Source organism: Trichosurus vulpecula, chromosome 1, assembly GCF_011100635.1.
Source record: "Trichosurus vulpecula isolate mTriVul1 chromosome 1, mTriVul1.pri, whole genome shotgun sequence".
Classification (NCBI taxonomy): domain Eukaryota; kingdom Metazoa; phylum Chordata; class Mammalia; order Diprotodontia; family Phalangeridae; genus Trichosurus; species Trichosurus vulpecula.
The window spans coordinates 168696032-168711023 of NC_050573.1; the positions used below are offsets into that span (position 1 = coordinate 168696032).

General features: G+C 34.2%; 1 protein-coding gene across 9 annotated transcripts in view; it reads left to right on the forward strand.

The window, feature by feature from the left end:
• PRPF4B (pre-mRNA processing factor 4B) overlaps window positions 1–14992 on the forward strand; it is a 47961-nt gene that overhangs the window by 30284 nt on the left and 2685 nt on the right. The window contains exons 8-17 of one of the 9 annotated variants that reach the window (XM_036753143.1): window positions 534–624; window positions 1263–1410; window positions 2643–2780; window positions 4628–4781; window positions 8200–8314; window positions 8958–9109; window positions 10757–10843; window positions 11878–13779; window positions 14023–14095; window positions 14515–14559. In XM_036753143.1, coding sequence (XP_036609038.1) covers window positions 534–624; window positions 1263–1410; window positions 2643–2780; window positions 4628–4781; window positions 8200–8314; window positions 8958–9109; window positions 10757–10843; window positions 11878–12081 — 1089 coding nt within the window. In that variant the 3' untranslated portion in view covers window positions 12082–13779; window positions 14023–14095; window positions 14515–14559. Of the gene's footprint in view, window positions 1–533; window positions 625–1262; window positions 1411–2642; window positions 2781–4627; window positions 4782–8199; window positions 8315–8957; window positions 9110–10756; window positions 10844–11877; window positions 14560–14992 lie in introns of all 9 variants that reach the window. The other 8 variants (XM_036753148.1, XM_036753139.1, XM_036753124.1 and 5 more) reach the window with 8 other exon arrangements.

Here is a 14992-nt window from a genome sequence, read left to right on the forward strand (position 1 = left end):
ATTAACCAGCACTATTTTATCCAGTATGATGTCTGGCACACAGTAGGCATTTAATAAATATTGATTGATTTTTTTTTCCTATTCTTTTATTGAAGAGTCTTAATAGTGTAGAAAAGCTAATTAGATAACTAAGGTCGCTTTTAGTTTTAATAAACCTGTCATGTATGCCTATCAAGAAGTCTATCAGTCACACAGTATAGTTATCTGTACAGTCCCCTTTACTGTCATCATCTGTTAATTGTTTTTGAAGATATTTAAATTGTCCCTTAGTTTAACTGTAGTGTTTTGCTAGGGGAAATTTTTCCTATAAATATCTACAATATTAATTCATGGTTCATGGTCCATACCTACCACAAATACCAAGTTAATTTTAGCATTACTTTGAAAACTGTCACTGAGTAAAAATCAAGGTCCATCTTATTTCATGGCTTTCTTAATGAAAATGCTAAAATGGTTTTATTTAGGAAGACTTCTATGACTCCTTTACTTACTCAGAAATGAGTTAGATAGCTCATTGTTGCCTGTTCTTTCAGAGTGCTCGTCTTAGGGCTGCTGGCATTGGAAAAGATTTCAAAGAGAATCCCAATCTCAGGGATAATTGGACTGATGCAGAAGGCTATTATCGTAAGTGTGTATTTCTTACTTTAGAGTTGTATGTAAGATTTTTGCCACTTTTGAAAGCATGTGTGTTGTTGTATGCTAAAAGCATTTTTTGAAGTCTATGAAGAGTACCATCACTTAAAAAGTGCCATCACTTAAAAAGTGTAGTATATCCAGCAGCTACCTGAACCCAAACTATGTATTCAATTAAGCTGCCCAGAGGTGTGTCACAAATTGAAATGAATTTAGACACTTAATATGAAATTTAAAATCTATCCAAAGATATTTTCAGCCATAAGATCTACCTCCAGATGGAAAGGATATAGCCACATGCTTGTCTTGATCTGAAACTAAGAAATGCAACATGTATGGAAGTTGGGTGCCAGTCATGCAGTGTTTGCCATACAAGACTACCCTTGTAACCACTTCAGTGACCACATTTCTTCACTACTCACAGTATACAGAGTCATCGACAGTTGTTAGAACATTTTCATGGAATGGACTGATGTGGGCATGCAACATCTAACCTCATGAGTGTGTGAGCAGTGGCAGCACAGTTTTAGTTCTTACTGTTCCTAGTGTGTAGCAGAGATTTGACACAATTTTTAAGTGACAGAACTGTTTTCTTCTGCTTACTTGTTTATGAATATTCTGTCTTTCAGGTGTTAATATAGGTGAAGTCCTTGATAAACGTTACAATGTGTATGGCTATACTGGCCAGGGTGTCTTCAGTAATGTAGTGAGAGCCAGAGATATGGCAAGAGCAAACCAGGAAGTGGCAGTGAAAATCATCAGGAACAATGAACTTATGTAAGTTATTTTATAAATTTACATTATGACATGTGACAATAAAAATACTCATGGAAACTGCTTATCCTCCATTAATCAGTTTTAGCTTTTGATTCAGATTCCGCTAAACTTATAGGATTTGGCTGAAAAATTAAATCCACTTTCCTTTTCTGGCTCAAGGAATTGGTTCATTTTATTTATTAAGAAACTACTGTGTGCAAGGCACTTTGGGGTGTACAAGATGTATAGACATAGTTTGGGATTTCAAAGCTTAGCCTGGTAAACTAGAGCAGAAAAAATAAATAATGATAATATAATGTAAGAGAAGATACATCTTACTGAATTCTAAGGTTGGACCTGATACTTTAGTCCTATCCTGAATGGAGAAACACCCACCTTGATTATATAATGACTACTTGCAGGTTTTGTCTATATTTTGCCTGTTTTGCTATTCCTAACAATCAGTAGTGTTGAGAAAAGGCATTGATTGAAACTAAGATTTTATCTGTTAGTCATTAAAGTTGAATGATCAGGTTTGGAGGATTCATTGTATTTTTTTTTAACATACATAACCTTTCCACCAATATTGCAAATGATTGAATTAGCTACTCTCTTTTAATATATTACCTGCAAATAACAAGCTGAGCTATTAACAGATAGTACAAGCAACAGTGAAAAGAAAGAAAACTGGTAGCAGGAGAGACGTGAGGTAAGGGAAACACAGGTAACTTGATAGAAAATTGTAATTCATTGAGAAAGTAAGTAGACAAAACTAACTTCTTACCTAACATTTTGAGTGAGCATTTTAGGTGAACTTTTTCGAAGGACAAAATATTGTTGTTAACTATGTGTAATAATATAACATGTATAAAAATAGCAAAGTGTTAGATAAATCATGAATACTCATTGACATTAAAAAGCTTATATTCAGTGACAGATCAGAGCCGAGTAGGATAGTTATAAGAGTGGTTTTAATTGTTATTATGGAAGAAGTCTGATTCTAAAAAGATGGCAGAAATACGTTTTTCTCTTCTAATAAGTTTTTTGGTGCCTTTTCATCTTCTAATCCAACTTCTAAAAAAATTATAAAGTGAATAATGCATTGTTTTTCCTGTCAAGTCTGATAGACACCCTCAGTAATTTCTTCACATACATAAAAATAACATCTGTAAGACATAACACAGTTGAAACAGGAGTTTTTTTGTTTACTAAATATGTTCCACTAAACATGCTACTTCATATTTTGTTTTTAGGCAAAAAACAGGTTTAAAAGAACTGGAATTTTTAAAAAAGCTTAATGATGCTGATCCTGATGATAAATTTCATTGTTTACGGCTCTTCCGACACTTTTACCACAAACAACATCTCTGCCTTGTATTTGAGCCTCTAAGGTAAAATGTCAAAATGTGTAAATTAGATAGAAATTTATATGTTTGTTAGCGTCTTTTATTGGGCAAGACTTTTTGTTTTGTTTTTTAGCATACTTAACACAGTAGTGAAATTTCCTTCCTTAATCTAAGCGGTTTACATTTATGGTCAGCTCTTAATTTTCCTTAATTAAGAGCCCACAGTCTGGTTAAGTGATCCTTTGAAACCAAAATATTTAACTAACTTCTAGAAAATATTTAAGCCAGAAAGAATAAGAGCTAGGAACAAGATAGGAAAACGTTTTCTTCTGAGTCAGGTCTTTAAAATGTGATTTTGTTATTCTGAAGTTCATATACTTTTTCAAAGGATTTGTGATATACCTGGCAGGGGTACTTAGACTGTCTCTGCTTGTTATATCTTTATATAGGATGTCCCAAAAACTTTAGCTTAAAGCTTTACTAAGAATTTTAGGGTACCCTAAATGGTCATTTTCAGGAGAGGTGAAATTCAAAAACAAATGTCATTTGCCCCTAGTCACACAAGAGAGCCAGGGTAATTTACTTCCTGGTTTAATAGTATCTCTATTCCACTGTCACCATTTAAAAAAAATTCAATAAAATGGGTATTAATTCCCATGATTGCAGCCATTTAAGTGGCCTCAGTGTACTGTAGAGCTTATGTCAATATAACCTTCTCTTGACTCTATCACCATCACCTACTACTTGGCTTCTCAAACCCTGGGTTTCTGTCCTGTCTGCCCTTTGTTAAGCCTTAGAGCTGCAGAAAAGGGGCCAGTCTTCACCTTTCATACTGCCCACTCTTTCTCCTTAATGCTGCTAAATCCCTTGGCTTACTCTCATTTTACATCCCCAATGGTTTGCCTACTTTTCCTACCTTGTTATTGCCCTGGTTTATTCTCTAAACCCTTCCTCGACAGTCTCTTCTGTTAAAATCTCAGTTTTCACTTTGTGCGTATGCCTGCCAGATATATTTTAAGTGGAGCCCTACTCTTTCTACTTTAGTTTCAGTCTATATCACCCACTAATTTTTGCCTACCTCCACCTAGATGTCAGACCAAATCCAAGTCATCTTCTAAACCTGCTTCTCTTCCCATAGTCACTCCTACTTTTGTTGACCCCACCATCTTCTCAGTTGCTCAGGCTTGGAATTCTCCCCTCATCCTTCACTTTCCTGTGTTGTCACTTCCAAATATTTGTTAGTTCTTCACAATTTTCTCATATGACTCTTTTCTCTGCTTAGCCCTGCCTTGTGGAGGGTTGTTAACACTGCCTGCTTGTGCTGTCATATAGCAGCAATCCAATGGGTACGCCTGACTTCTCTCTCCCTCTCCAGTCTGTCCTTCTTACAAGCTACTAAAATCCATCTGTCTTTTGCCCAGGTCTGACCAGGCCACTCCCCTGATGAAAACTTTTCAGTAGCTATTACTTTTAAAATGCAAACACCTTTCTCAGTCAGACTTGAGTCCACTTTTCCAGCCTTATTTCTGTGTTCTGACCAAAATATTCCTCCATCTTAACCTGCCCTCTCATGCCTTAGTATATTTATGTAAGCAATCTCCTGTACCTGAAATGATTTAAAAAAAAAAAAACCTTTGTGATGTTGGGTAATACTTTTGACTATGAAAGGACTTGGTAAACATAGGGGAGAGGAAGCCAATGCATATTTTTCGGAATGGACAAAAGCTATATTTTTTGTAAACAAATGGTTCAATTATCCCCTTCTGTTCATTGAATAGAAGTATTTTCATTTTAATCCAATATTGCCATTGTAATTTTGAAAATGTTTACTTTAGGTTTTTCTTTTCATCACACTTTATAACCTGCTTTTTCTCCCCTTTTGTTGTAAAAAGTATGAATTTACGAGAGGTATTGAAAAAGTATGGAAAGGATGTTGGTCTCCATATTAAGGCTGTAAGATCCTATAGTCAGCAGTTGTTCTTGGCATTGAAACTTCTTAAAAGGTGTAACATCCTACATGCTGATATCAAGCCAGACAATATCTTGGTAAGTGAAATGACTTATATTTCATTTAAATGGATTTACTGTTTTCATAATACAACTTATTCTTGAACATATAATTCTTTTTTGTATTGAGCAAAATATCTAAAATAATCCCTTTTTGAAAGAAAAAAGTATAGATAAATACTGAAAAGTAATACTCATTATAAGCTGCATTTGGATTTTAGGCATATATTTTCTGACCAATGCAAATATTCTCAAAAAGTACGTTATGTGAAAGAGTAAAAATAAAATCTCGCTCAGTAAGAATGGATTTTTCAGAGGAGTAGAAATTCAAAATTAACTTTTAAATTATAATGAACAGATATTCTATCCTATTTGCATAATTAGATAAAAGAACATGACGACGTTATTCCTTCCCTTTTTCCCGTATATGAATTTAAAGTGGCATCTATTATGCCTCATCTTGGCATGGGGGTGATCATGAGTTCAGAAAATCTATGCTTGTGTAATACATCCACCTAGCAGGTTTTACTGGGAAAGCTTCATACAGATCCAGAGACTATCATCATAGCTAAATGCAGAGAGATTCATCAGTAAAAGCAGCCATGATGGCTTTCTGCAGATGTGTAAATGTGGGTTGTCAGTAGAAGGGAGTAGTCATAATGATGTAATGAAGTATCTGGAATTAGCCACAGACCTCAAGCATATATAACAATAGCTACCATTTAAATAGTGCCTGCTATGTGCCAGGCACTGTGCTTAGTCTTTTAGAAAATTCTTACATGATTTTCACAGCAACCCTGGGAGGTAGGTTATTCTCCTATTTCACAGTTCAGAAAACTGAGGCAAATAGGTGATTTGCCCAGAGTCACAGCTGGTGAGTTTCTAAAGATGGGTTTGAACTCAGATCTTCTTGACTCCAGGCTCAGTATTCTATCCACTGCCCCACCTAACTACCTCTACTTAGGCTACATTATAGCTGTTGTGTACATCTGGCTTCCCAAAATACAATTTGTGACTTTTTTTAAGGTAATAATAGATAAATTTCAACTGACGTGACTCATAGGTAGAACAAGTAACATCAAAATCCTTATCCATGAGCTCTGTCCCACACCATAGTTGCTTTGTGTTAATTTAATTCAGAATAACCTGATGAGCAAGAGGAACTTAGAAACCATTTTTTGTTATGTTAGAAAGTTAGTGTTTCCCAGGAATATTCCTTAGCAGCTCCACTGTTGCTGGTAAACTTTTCGTTTTTAAATTAAACATTGCATTTGAAAGGAATCAGTTCCTTTGGACCTATGAGCAAATGTTTTCAATTATTTAGGCTTTAGTTACCTCATCTGTAAAGTGAGGGATTTGGACTACAAGACCTCTTGCAACTCATTAAATCTGTTAGCCTGCGAAGATTTGTCTTGCTGATTTTCTTTTTCTTTTATTTCAGTGTCAGAATTGATTTAGTAGCCTTACATTACTACTTGCCCTACAGATTTGTTTCTCAAAGAATCCTGTTCCTCAAGGGCCTGGGGTAGTAGCTTCCTAATTTCTAATGCTGTGGGGACAATTCCCACAATTTGGAGATGTCTTCCCTACTTTGTTTAAAAGGTTGCCTTTGTGTCCGCAGTACAAATTCTGTGTCCTATATCTTTGTCTTTAAATACGTACCTTACTATGCCTACCATTCCATTTTCATGATCCCTAAGGGAAGCAGTATTTTAAAGCTATTTTGTGACCAGTTTTGACTGTGATAAAGTAAGCTGGTAGGCACCCTAATATTTATTTAGAATTGAAATCAAAAGACATTGCTTATATCTTACTTAGATCAAAGTAATAAAATAAACTCATTTATAATTAAATGTAATTCCATACAAATGTTAGTTGCTATCAGTTTAATAAAGGAAAAGCTTCTTCCTTAAATATTAAGATACTTGGGAAAACGTATAGTGAAGACAAGATTTCTTTTTTTCTACAAAATCTTTTTACTGTGATGAATATTAACAATGAAAAGTAAAATAAAGTGCTGCAGTACTAGGCTTTTTTTTTTAAGATTAAAAAGATTTGCTTAGTCAACTTCAGTCCTGTTCTGCAGATTGTTTTTTGTGATCATCTGTTTTGGGAGATCAGCATGAGTCCTACCTTTCAAGCTTTCATAATGGGATAATGTCAAATATGGACTTCATTTGGGGTGGTCCCCTTTGTTTATTTTCCCTTCACTACTCCCAAGAAAGAAATCTGGGCCTTAGTAAATGAGGATTATAGTAAGGCAGTGAGTTCAGCAAAAGGTTTGTCGTTTTGGGGAATGAGTAATATATACAGAAAGGGAAATTATAGCATATACCTTGACTTTAATGGTATCAAATGCCATGTGGTACTATCTAATATATACATCGTATGCATTTATTTCAAGAAGTCTTAGTGATTCCAAGCAATTCACTGATGACAGATTGATTTGAAAATTCTTTTTAGAAATTCATTTTAAGCCACTGACATTGCCATATTATATCATCTCCTAGAAGTCAAATAAAATTGATGCTCAAAAATACCCCTTGGCTTTCAGTGGCTTCCCATTTTGGAAGGGTTATTTATACTTTGCCAGTAATCAAATTGGTAGTCTCTTAAGTGAGTTTGCTCTGGCATCATTTCTTGAACAACTATATGCTGGTGAATAATTGGGCATTATATTTGTATGTCTTTGGGGTGGGGAAAGTAGCCTGAGTTCAAGTCCCAACTCAGAATTTGTGTGTGTCTTTTTTAAAGGGGGGAAGGGACTCTGGAATGTGAATTATCTTCACTTGTTAATCCTGATCATGCTTCTGACTCATGAGTGGCAGCAGTCATGGGAGCAACTTCCAGCCTTTCTCAGCAGATGTCACTGTTACTGTGTATGTTGAAATATTTGAAAAGGGAAGAAAACAAATGACTAATATAAAATTCATATTTATATTCCTAAATGTTTGCTATCTTCTTGACTAATATATGGGGGGAGGATGTTTTTTCAAATTTTTTCCATCTTTTCCCAAGTAATTTCTCTAATTTGAATATTCCAGCACCTTTGGATGAAGAATACATTTTGACATGGTGTAATGATTCTGCCTTTACTTTCATTGAAGTTACATCAATAATTAATTTCTTATCCATTTAATATGTAGCAGCTGCTAATTCAGGGAAAATTTAAAGACATTAGTCTCTGGGTTCCTTCTTTCTTGTATTTTACAGTATTTAGAAAAATGGAATTAAATAACTTTGCCCAGCATATCATCACTGAAAAAAACCTCTCTTACTAAAATGTAATCAAGTGATAAATGTTTGTTTCTTTTTAGATTATCCTATAGCAGCAAATACAAACTTAGTTTAAAATGAAACTCTATGAATGTGTCATTCTAACTTCCCAGTGCTCATGTGTCTTGTTTTGTTTTGGTTATCCATGGATCTAGCAACATATTTTGATAATGTTTTGCAGGTTAATGAATCAAAAACCATTCTAAAGCTTTGTGATTTTGGATCGGCTTCACATGTTGCAGATAATGATATTACACCCTATCTCGTCAGTAGATTTTATCGGGCTCCTGAAATTAGTAAGTTTCTCATAATATCCTTTTGCTCTGGGGCCATCACATGCTGTGGAAACAGCATATTTAATTTCTAAGTACTGTTTTCCATCGTACTTCAGCAGCTGCTCGAGCTCATTCATGAGGAAGGGAACCGTAGCAAGTTCAACCTCCTCAGTTGGAATGATGGTAGTTGTGACAGGAGTCTTGATCATGTCGGGCAAGAGTAGCAAAACAATTGTGGAAAATCCTCGACTTTAGAAGACTGCTCTTGATTATTCAAGGTCTGATTATCAAATTTGTGGATTATCTGGGACCTTTGCTTTTTCTCCTCCCTCCTGTTGGCCTGTATTCTGACTTTACTGTTCATTAGCACCTCTGCCAGAGGTGGGAATGGAAAAGGAGGTGAAAACATATTTTTGCTGGGTTTTGTTTTTTTTGTTTGTTTGTTTTTTTGGTTTTTTTTTAGGTTCTCTTAAAAAGATTTGGTGGGAGAGAAGTTCAATCAAATTATTAAAATGAGTTTTGGGAGTTATGTCTTATTTTCCCAGGCTAACCTCAACCCCTGATTGATATGAATGATTGAGTTGTATTTCATTATAATTACTATTACAACCACTACCTCATTGATTTTTAAACTTAATTTTATTAAAATTTCTTTCTGTTTCAGTTATAGGAAAAAGTTATGACTATGGTATAGATATGTGGTCTGTAGGCTGCACATTATATGAACTTTATACTGGAAAAATATTATTTCCTGGTAAAACCAATAATCATATGTTGAAACTTGCTATGGACCTCAAAGGAAAAATGCCAAATAAGGTAAGAAGTTAGCAGATGTATTCTTTCTTCTCCCCTACTTCCTTAAATGGTCCTTAGTAATAATAACTTTAGCTTGCTCATGGAGAAAGACCTACCATAGCTATAGCAAAATTTAGGTTGAACAAGTTAAGAGATAAATCATATTTCTTTTCTGCTGTTCCCTTTCCCCTCCTCTCTTTTTCCTTTTTTATTTTTAAGTAGTAATTTTAGTCTAATGAGCAAGGATGAGATGGCTATTAATGTTAGTGTAGCTATATACAGTCAACAAGTTTATTTCTAATTATCCCCACACCTCCCTTTTCTGTCTCTCTACTTTTTAATTGGCATGTATGTCCCCTTCCTCTGGATTTCAGCTGAAAAAAAGAACTGGCAAAACATGTGATAGGCTGGGATCACGAGCAGTAAGAAGTGAAAGGACTTTGACCCAGGGTTTGGAATGATTTGGGCATTGGGGAGAAAGGGTAGCATCAATTGTATTTGGAGCTGAATATGGTTACTACTAATGGTAAAATATTTCAAAATTTGTTTCCTGTTTGTCTCTCCCTTTTCCTTTAAATTGTTCCTTGGTGATCTGTATTAATAATACAGTGGAAATGTAAGAAGGAATTGGTGGATGTGTCTAGAAAGAACATAATTGAATTTATTCAAGAGATGGAAATTATTTAATTTTGAAAGGTAACACCAAAAAATTTTTGGTTAAGGAGGAATGGGCAGAGGATGCTGAGAGGCAGATTTTGCCTTGATAGAAGGAAAAACTTCAAAACTGGAGGTGGCTGACTTGGGAGGTAATGGTTCACTATCACTAGAGGTCTTCACGCAGCATCTGGTTGAAAGCTACTTAGTTGCCAGTGGTGGTGTAGCAGGGAGTCCTCACATTCATGTGTAGGTGAAACTTAGCTAGGTGATGCCCATTTTCATCCAGTTCTAAGGTTCTGTGAATAAGGGTGAAATTGTTATGAAAACAACTTGATTCAAAAAGATTTTAAAATGGCTCCTTCCCATTCCTTCATCCTCTGAACTATAACAAGCTCTAAGAGACTATACTTATTTTTCTGTTTTAGCAGGGATTGCTTGAAATAAATGGGCCTCTGAATAGACCTGGTATTTTTAATCCCAAAAGTAACTTTAGTGGTGTTTGCTGCAGTGAGACTTGGCATATATCATGAAAGATGTTAGAGAATAATTTAGAAAGATTCAAAGCTATGATATGTGAATAAATTAAATAATATTTTCTTTAAACAATTGGATGATTAAAAATATATTAGTAGGAACCAACTTGATCTTGGGAAACTAAGAAAATACACGTCAAGTTAATGGAATTTTTTTGTGTCCATTTGGTTTAGATTATAGAGTTTATAATTAGTTTTTCAGACGTCACATTAAATATCTTAGAACTAGAGATTAGAATTTAGAACCTAAAGATTATGTAATCCAAGGCTTAAACTTTTTTCCACTCATGACCCCTTCAGTGCTTCTTAAACTGTGGGCTTAAATCTACAGTTTAAGAGGCACTGATAATCCAACCCTACTCGTTTTACAGATGAGTGAATAAGCTCAGCATTAAAGTAATGGCGATCAATGACTTGTAAAAGGTTAAAGTAGTAGATCTTTATCTCATAATAGTCTAAATGTAATTTTTTCTTTCAGATGATAAGAAAAGGTGTGTTCAAAGATCAACACTTTGATCAAAATCTCAACTTCATGTATATAGAAGTAGATAAAGTAACAGAAAGGGTAAGTATTTTAAATGTACTATGCTAAGCAATAATCATTTCTAAATATTATTACTTGTATGTGAAACTGAATTGCAGGAATTATGACTAAAAGCAACTGAAAAATTCCATTTTTGCCACATACAGTAATTATATTTGCAGTTGGGCTTGATTCCACATCAGTCATCACACACACACACCCCCACCCACCCACCCCCACATAGTGCTGAAACACTAGGAAGCTGTCTGTGGCTTTCTAGAATAATTTTCTTTTTAACCACAGGCTATATACATTCAACCTTTCTTATATATCTGATATCATTGCTGACATATAGTGCTTTAAGATTTACAGATTACTTGACATACCTTGTTCATTTGTTTCACAACAAATAGCCATATGGAAGTGATCATTATGTATATTGTCCTCATTTTGCAGATGAGAAAGTTGAGGCTCAGAGAGTTTTAAGTGATTTGTCCATGATCATAGGTATATTCTAAGTGTTATAGGTATATTCTAAGTCAGTTTGAAGCTAAGAGTGAGGACTTTTATTAGATTGGCTATTACCAACATACCTGCTTTTTGATAGCATAATTCAACAGTAAGTAATATTTATTGGTTTTTTACCTCTTTCTAGTCAGTGGATATTATAGAATATTCCTTTGATGTTCTAATATTTGAAATAATAATTGAATAAACATATAGTGAGTGGAACCAGGTGTTTAGGGTTACATGTAAAGATGAGTAACATGGTAACTCCTCTTAAACACCGTATAAATCTAGTGGTTATAAAATAAACTTTTTTAAGGGAATATTTCCTTTTTTAAAGGAATTCTTACTGTTGTACATTTAGAATATTAACTCTACTCACTTGAACTTTCCCATTTAAATAGTTTTAGTTCTTCATATTGCCTTTTTAAAAGAGTAATTAATGAGAAGGGGTAAGCTGAAGGACAGTATAGGTTTTTTTTTTAATATTTTGACTGTGAAATAGTCTGCATTTCAGTACAGAATTTTTTCAATAAGTTTGATATAATTGTAAATTTAACTATTTTTAGGAGAAAGTTACTGTCATGAGCACCATTAATCCTACCAAGGACCTCTTGGCTGATTTGATTGGGTGCCAGCGACTTCCTGAAGACCAACGCAAAAAAGTACACCAGCTAAAGGACTTGTTGGACCAGATCTTAATGTTGGACCCAGCTAAACGAATTAGCATCAACCAGGCTCTACAGCATGCCTTCATCCAGGAAAAAATTTAAATGAGATGAAGAAGCTCAAAGGGTTTGAGTAATTAAAATACAAAGACTGAAGAAATTTCACAGCAGTTTATTAATGTATATAAACTTATAAATATTTCCCCCGCAAATTGAGGAAGCATGATATATTTGAATTAACACCAAGGCTGATATTTCTTTTAGAAATGTTAGAGTAAATCTGTTTGTGTCTTATGTGAAAATTTTCACTGTAGAACTGTTTTAATTGCTGAGACTGCACACAAGTACAGTGCTAATGTAAATGGTTGCAGTTCACATCAAAAAGAAAAAAATCTGTTATAAAATGAACAGTAATACTGGGTGGATGATTGGTTTTTTAGCAGACTTGGCTTCATTTTTGTCTTAAAAAAAAAAAAAGGCCAGCATAAATGCTGTTTATATTCACGTTTTCCTAGGTGTGTGTGTGCAGGCCACAGCAGCATGCCCTTGGTGTAGTCAGTGCCGAAAGGGGTCTGTTCCTTCTTGAGCCTGCCTGCAGGGATGGTCTCCTCTTTTAAAGCAGGTTGTGTACAACTTTCAGTACACTGAAGGTAAGCTAAACCATCAACATCACTGGTGTTTTAAGATGTTATTTTACTGGAAAAACTGGCAAATGAGGGACAGTAGCTTTGTGGCAGAATTCCCTGCATGTTCAATAATTGATCTTGTTTTATTTTTTGGCATCGCAACTGTGGCATAGTTACAACTTCTGTTCTGTTCATCACATTTAAAATTTGGAGAGTACGCGCTTGATGGGTAAAGCGCCTTCAGTGTACTGTTTCTTATTGCTTTAATTTTCTAAATCAACTTGCTATAGACTTTGTATACATTTTGTTAAATACAGTTCCCAATGACATAGAGTACCAATACTTACAGTTTTCATTTACTAATTATAAATGTTGGGGTCTAATTCTGAAAGTCCTCATTTAAAAGTTAGATAGACAACATAATGAAATTTTTAACTATTTGTATGTCATTTTGAAAGTGTACTGCTTTATGGTAAAAGTGTTTCATTTGTTCATTGTTTTCATTATTTGTGATCATGTTGTCTTTCAATACAGGCATAAACCTTCCACTCTTGAACAAAGCAGCTGCTTTTTAAAAGCGGTAATTGCTTCTTTACCTTTTATTTCTTTTGTAAATGAAGCTTTTCTTTAAGAAATGTGACTTTAAAGTGTTGTCTATTACATAAAACAGTTGACACTCACTTATTGTAAAGTGAAGATTGTTCTGCTGCATGTAAAGTGGACCATGCAGATTTCTGTATGTTTTCAGTATGCATCATTAGATAATAAAGTCTTTTGTGAACAAGGCATTTGTAGCCATTTTTAAAAGTTTTTGTCTTCACTGCTGGTAAGTCAGATAATCTGTAAAAGTTGAAAGCAACCTTCCATTTTTCTATATAGAATCCTTTATCTAAAGGGATTAGTAAAGATGTGAATCTTGCCAAATTCATGTGAGGCAAATAATTAGAATCCTAATTATTTTCATAAAATCCTACCAATACTGTGAGCTTTCGTTGTAGTGCATTTTTTCCTGTAGGTTCTGGGGTTTAATTCAGGATATAACTAATGTTTCTGCTGTTTTCTCACTTTTCCTTTTGATGGTGCTGAAAGAGAAAAAAAGAAAGCGGGGCACAGGCCATTCAACGCCTTCTCCAGGGGGCCTGATTTGCTGAGACTCCAACTTCACCTTCTTAACAAGGTTATTTCTGACAGCATGTGTAGATAAACATTAGCAAAAAGTTAAAAGAAAATCATTTAAATCAGTTTGGCTTTACAATACCAAGAAACAAGAACTTAGTAAAACTCAAGTATAGTCTCTTGTATTTGTTGAGCAATAAAAATAATTACTTGTTTACCTAACAAGTATGGAAAAATCAACTTTTTTAGAGTTGAAAATAGTTTAAGAAATAGTAAATGGGTTTTTTTTTTTTTGTTCACCTAGGCACGTAATTACAACAAACATGCACATTTGGTGCATTCAAGGATGGAAAATCAGAATAGCAGGCATTCTGCTGGTGGGTTGTGCCCCATTAAGGACATGAAACTACAACAGGCAGGTGATGGGTGATGTAACATAGCTATTTGAACCTACAACCTGTCTCTTCATAGTATAGTCCTTAAAAACAATATCAATTTTTTTATATTATGTCTTTTTAAGACCAAAAATGCAGCTTTTTAAAATATCATGGACTACTAGCTGTAGTGTGTCCTTTATTTTACATAGGTAATAACGTGCTGCACGTTTGAATCTTTCATAACAATTCCCTTCAGATATAATTTGATGCTTCTGCTGATTTCATAGCACCATTTTACATCATTATTTAGTAATAAAATGTGTTAACATCCACTAGAAACACTTCACCTTATACCTTCAAAGCATATTAACTATTCCTTAAAAACAAAGTTGCTTGTTTACTTGTTCTTTGTGTTGTAGGTGCAGCTCAAGGAAGATGATGACAACCAGAAGACATGAGCTAAGGTTTCTGTCCTATAAAAGATAAAAAAAATACTCTCCATTTAGTTTTGTCTAATTTTTTAGTTTTCAGCATTCCGATTTAGGTTTCATGTTTTTGTATTCTTGATGATTCCTAGAATAGTACTACTATTGTGACATTCATCTGTAAGGTGTTCTTGTTTGATGGTTGTGCTTTTTGTTTGGAATGAAGGAAGAGCATAAAATGGAGCAGAATTGTGACCCCTAAGGTCCAGTTCAAAATATATAATACTGTCATTTGAATTTTTTCATTTAAAGTCATGTATTTTTTTTTTTGCTTTTAAAAGGCAACCAGTAATGAAATTACTTGTGTAAATTATATATTTTAAAATAGTAGTAACTTAAAAATTATTTTCTAAGAATTATTGGGGGAGAGGGAAGGGAGAATCAAGTTACCAGAATCTATCATTTCTTCAAC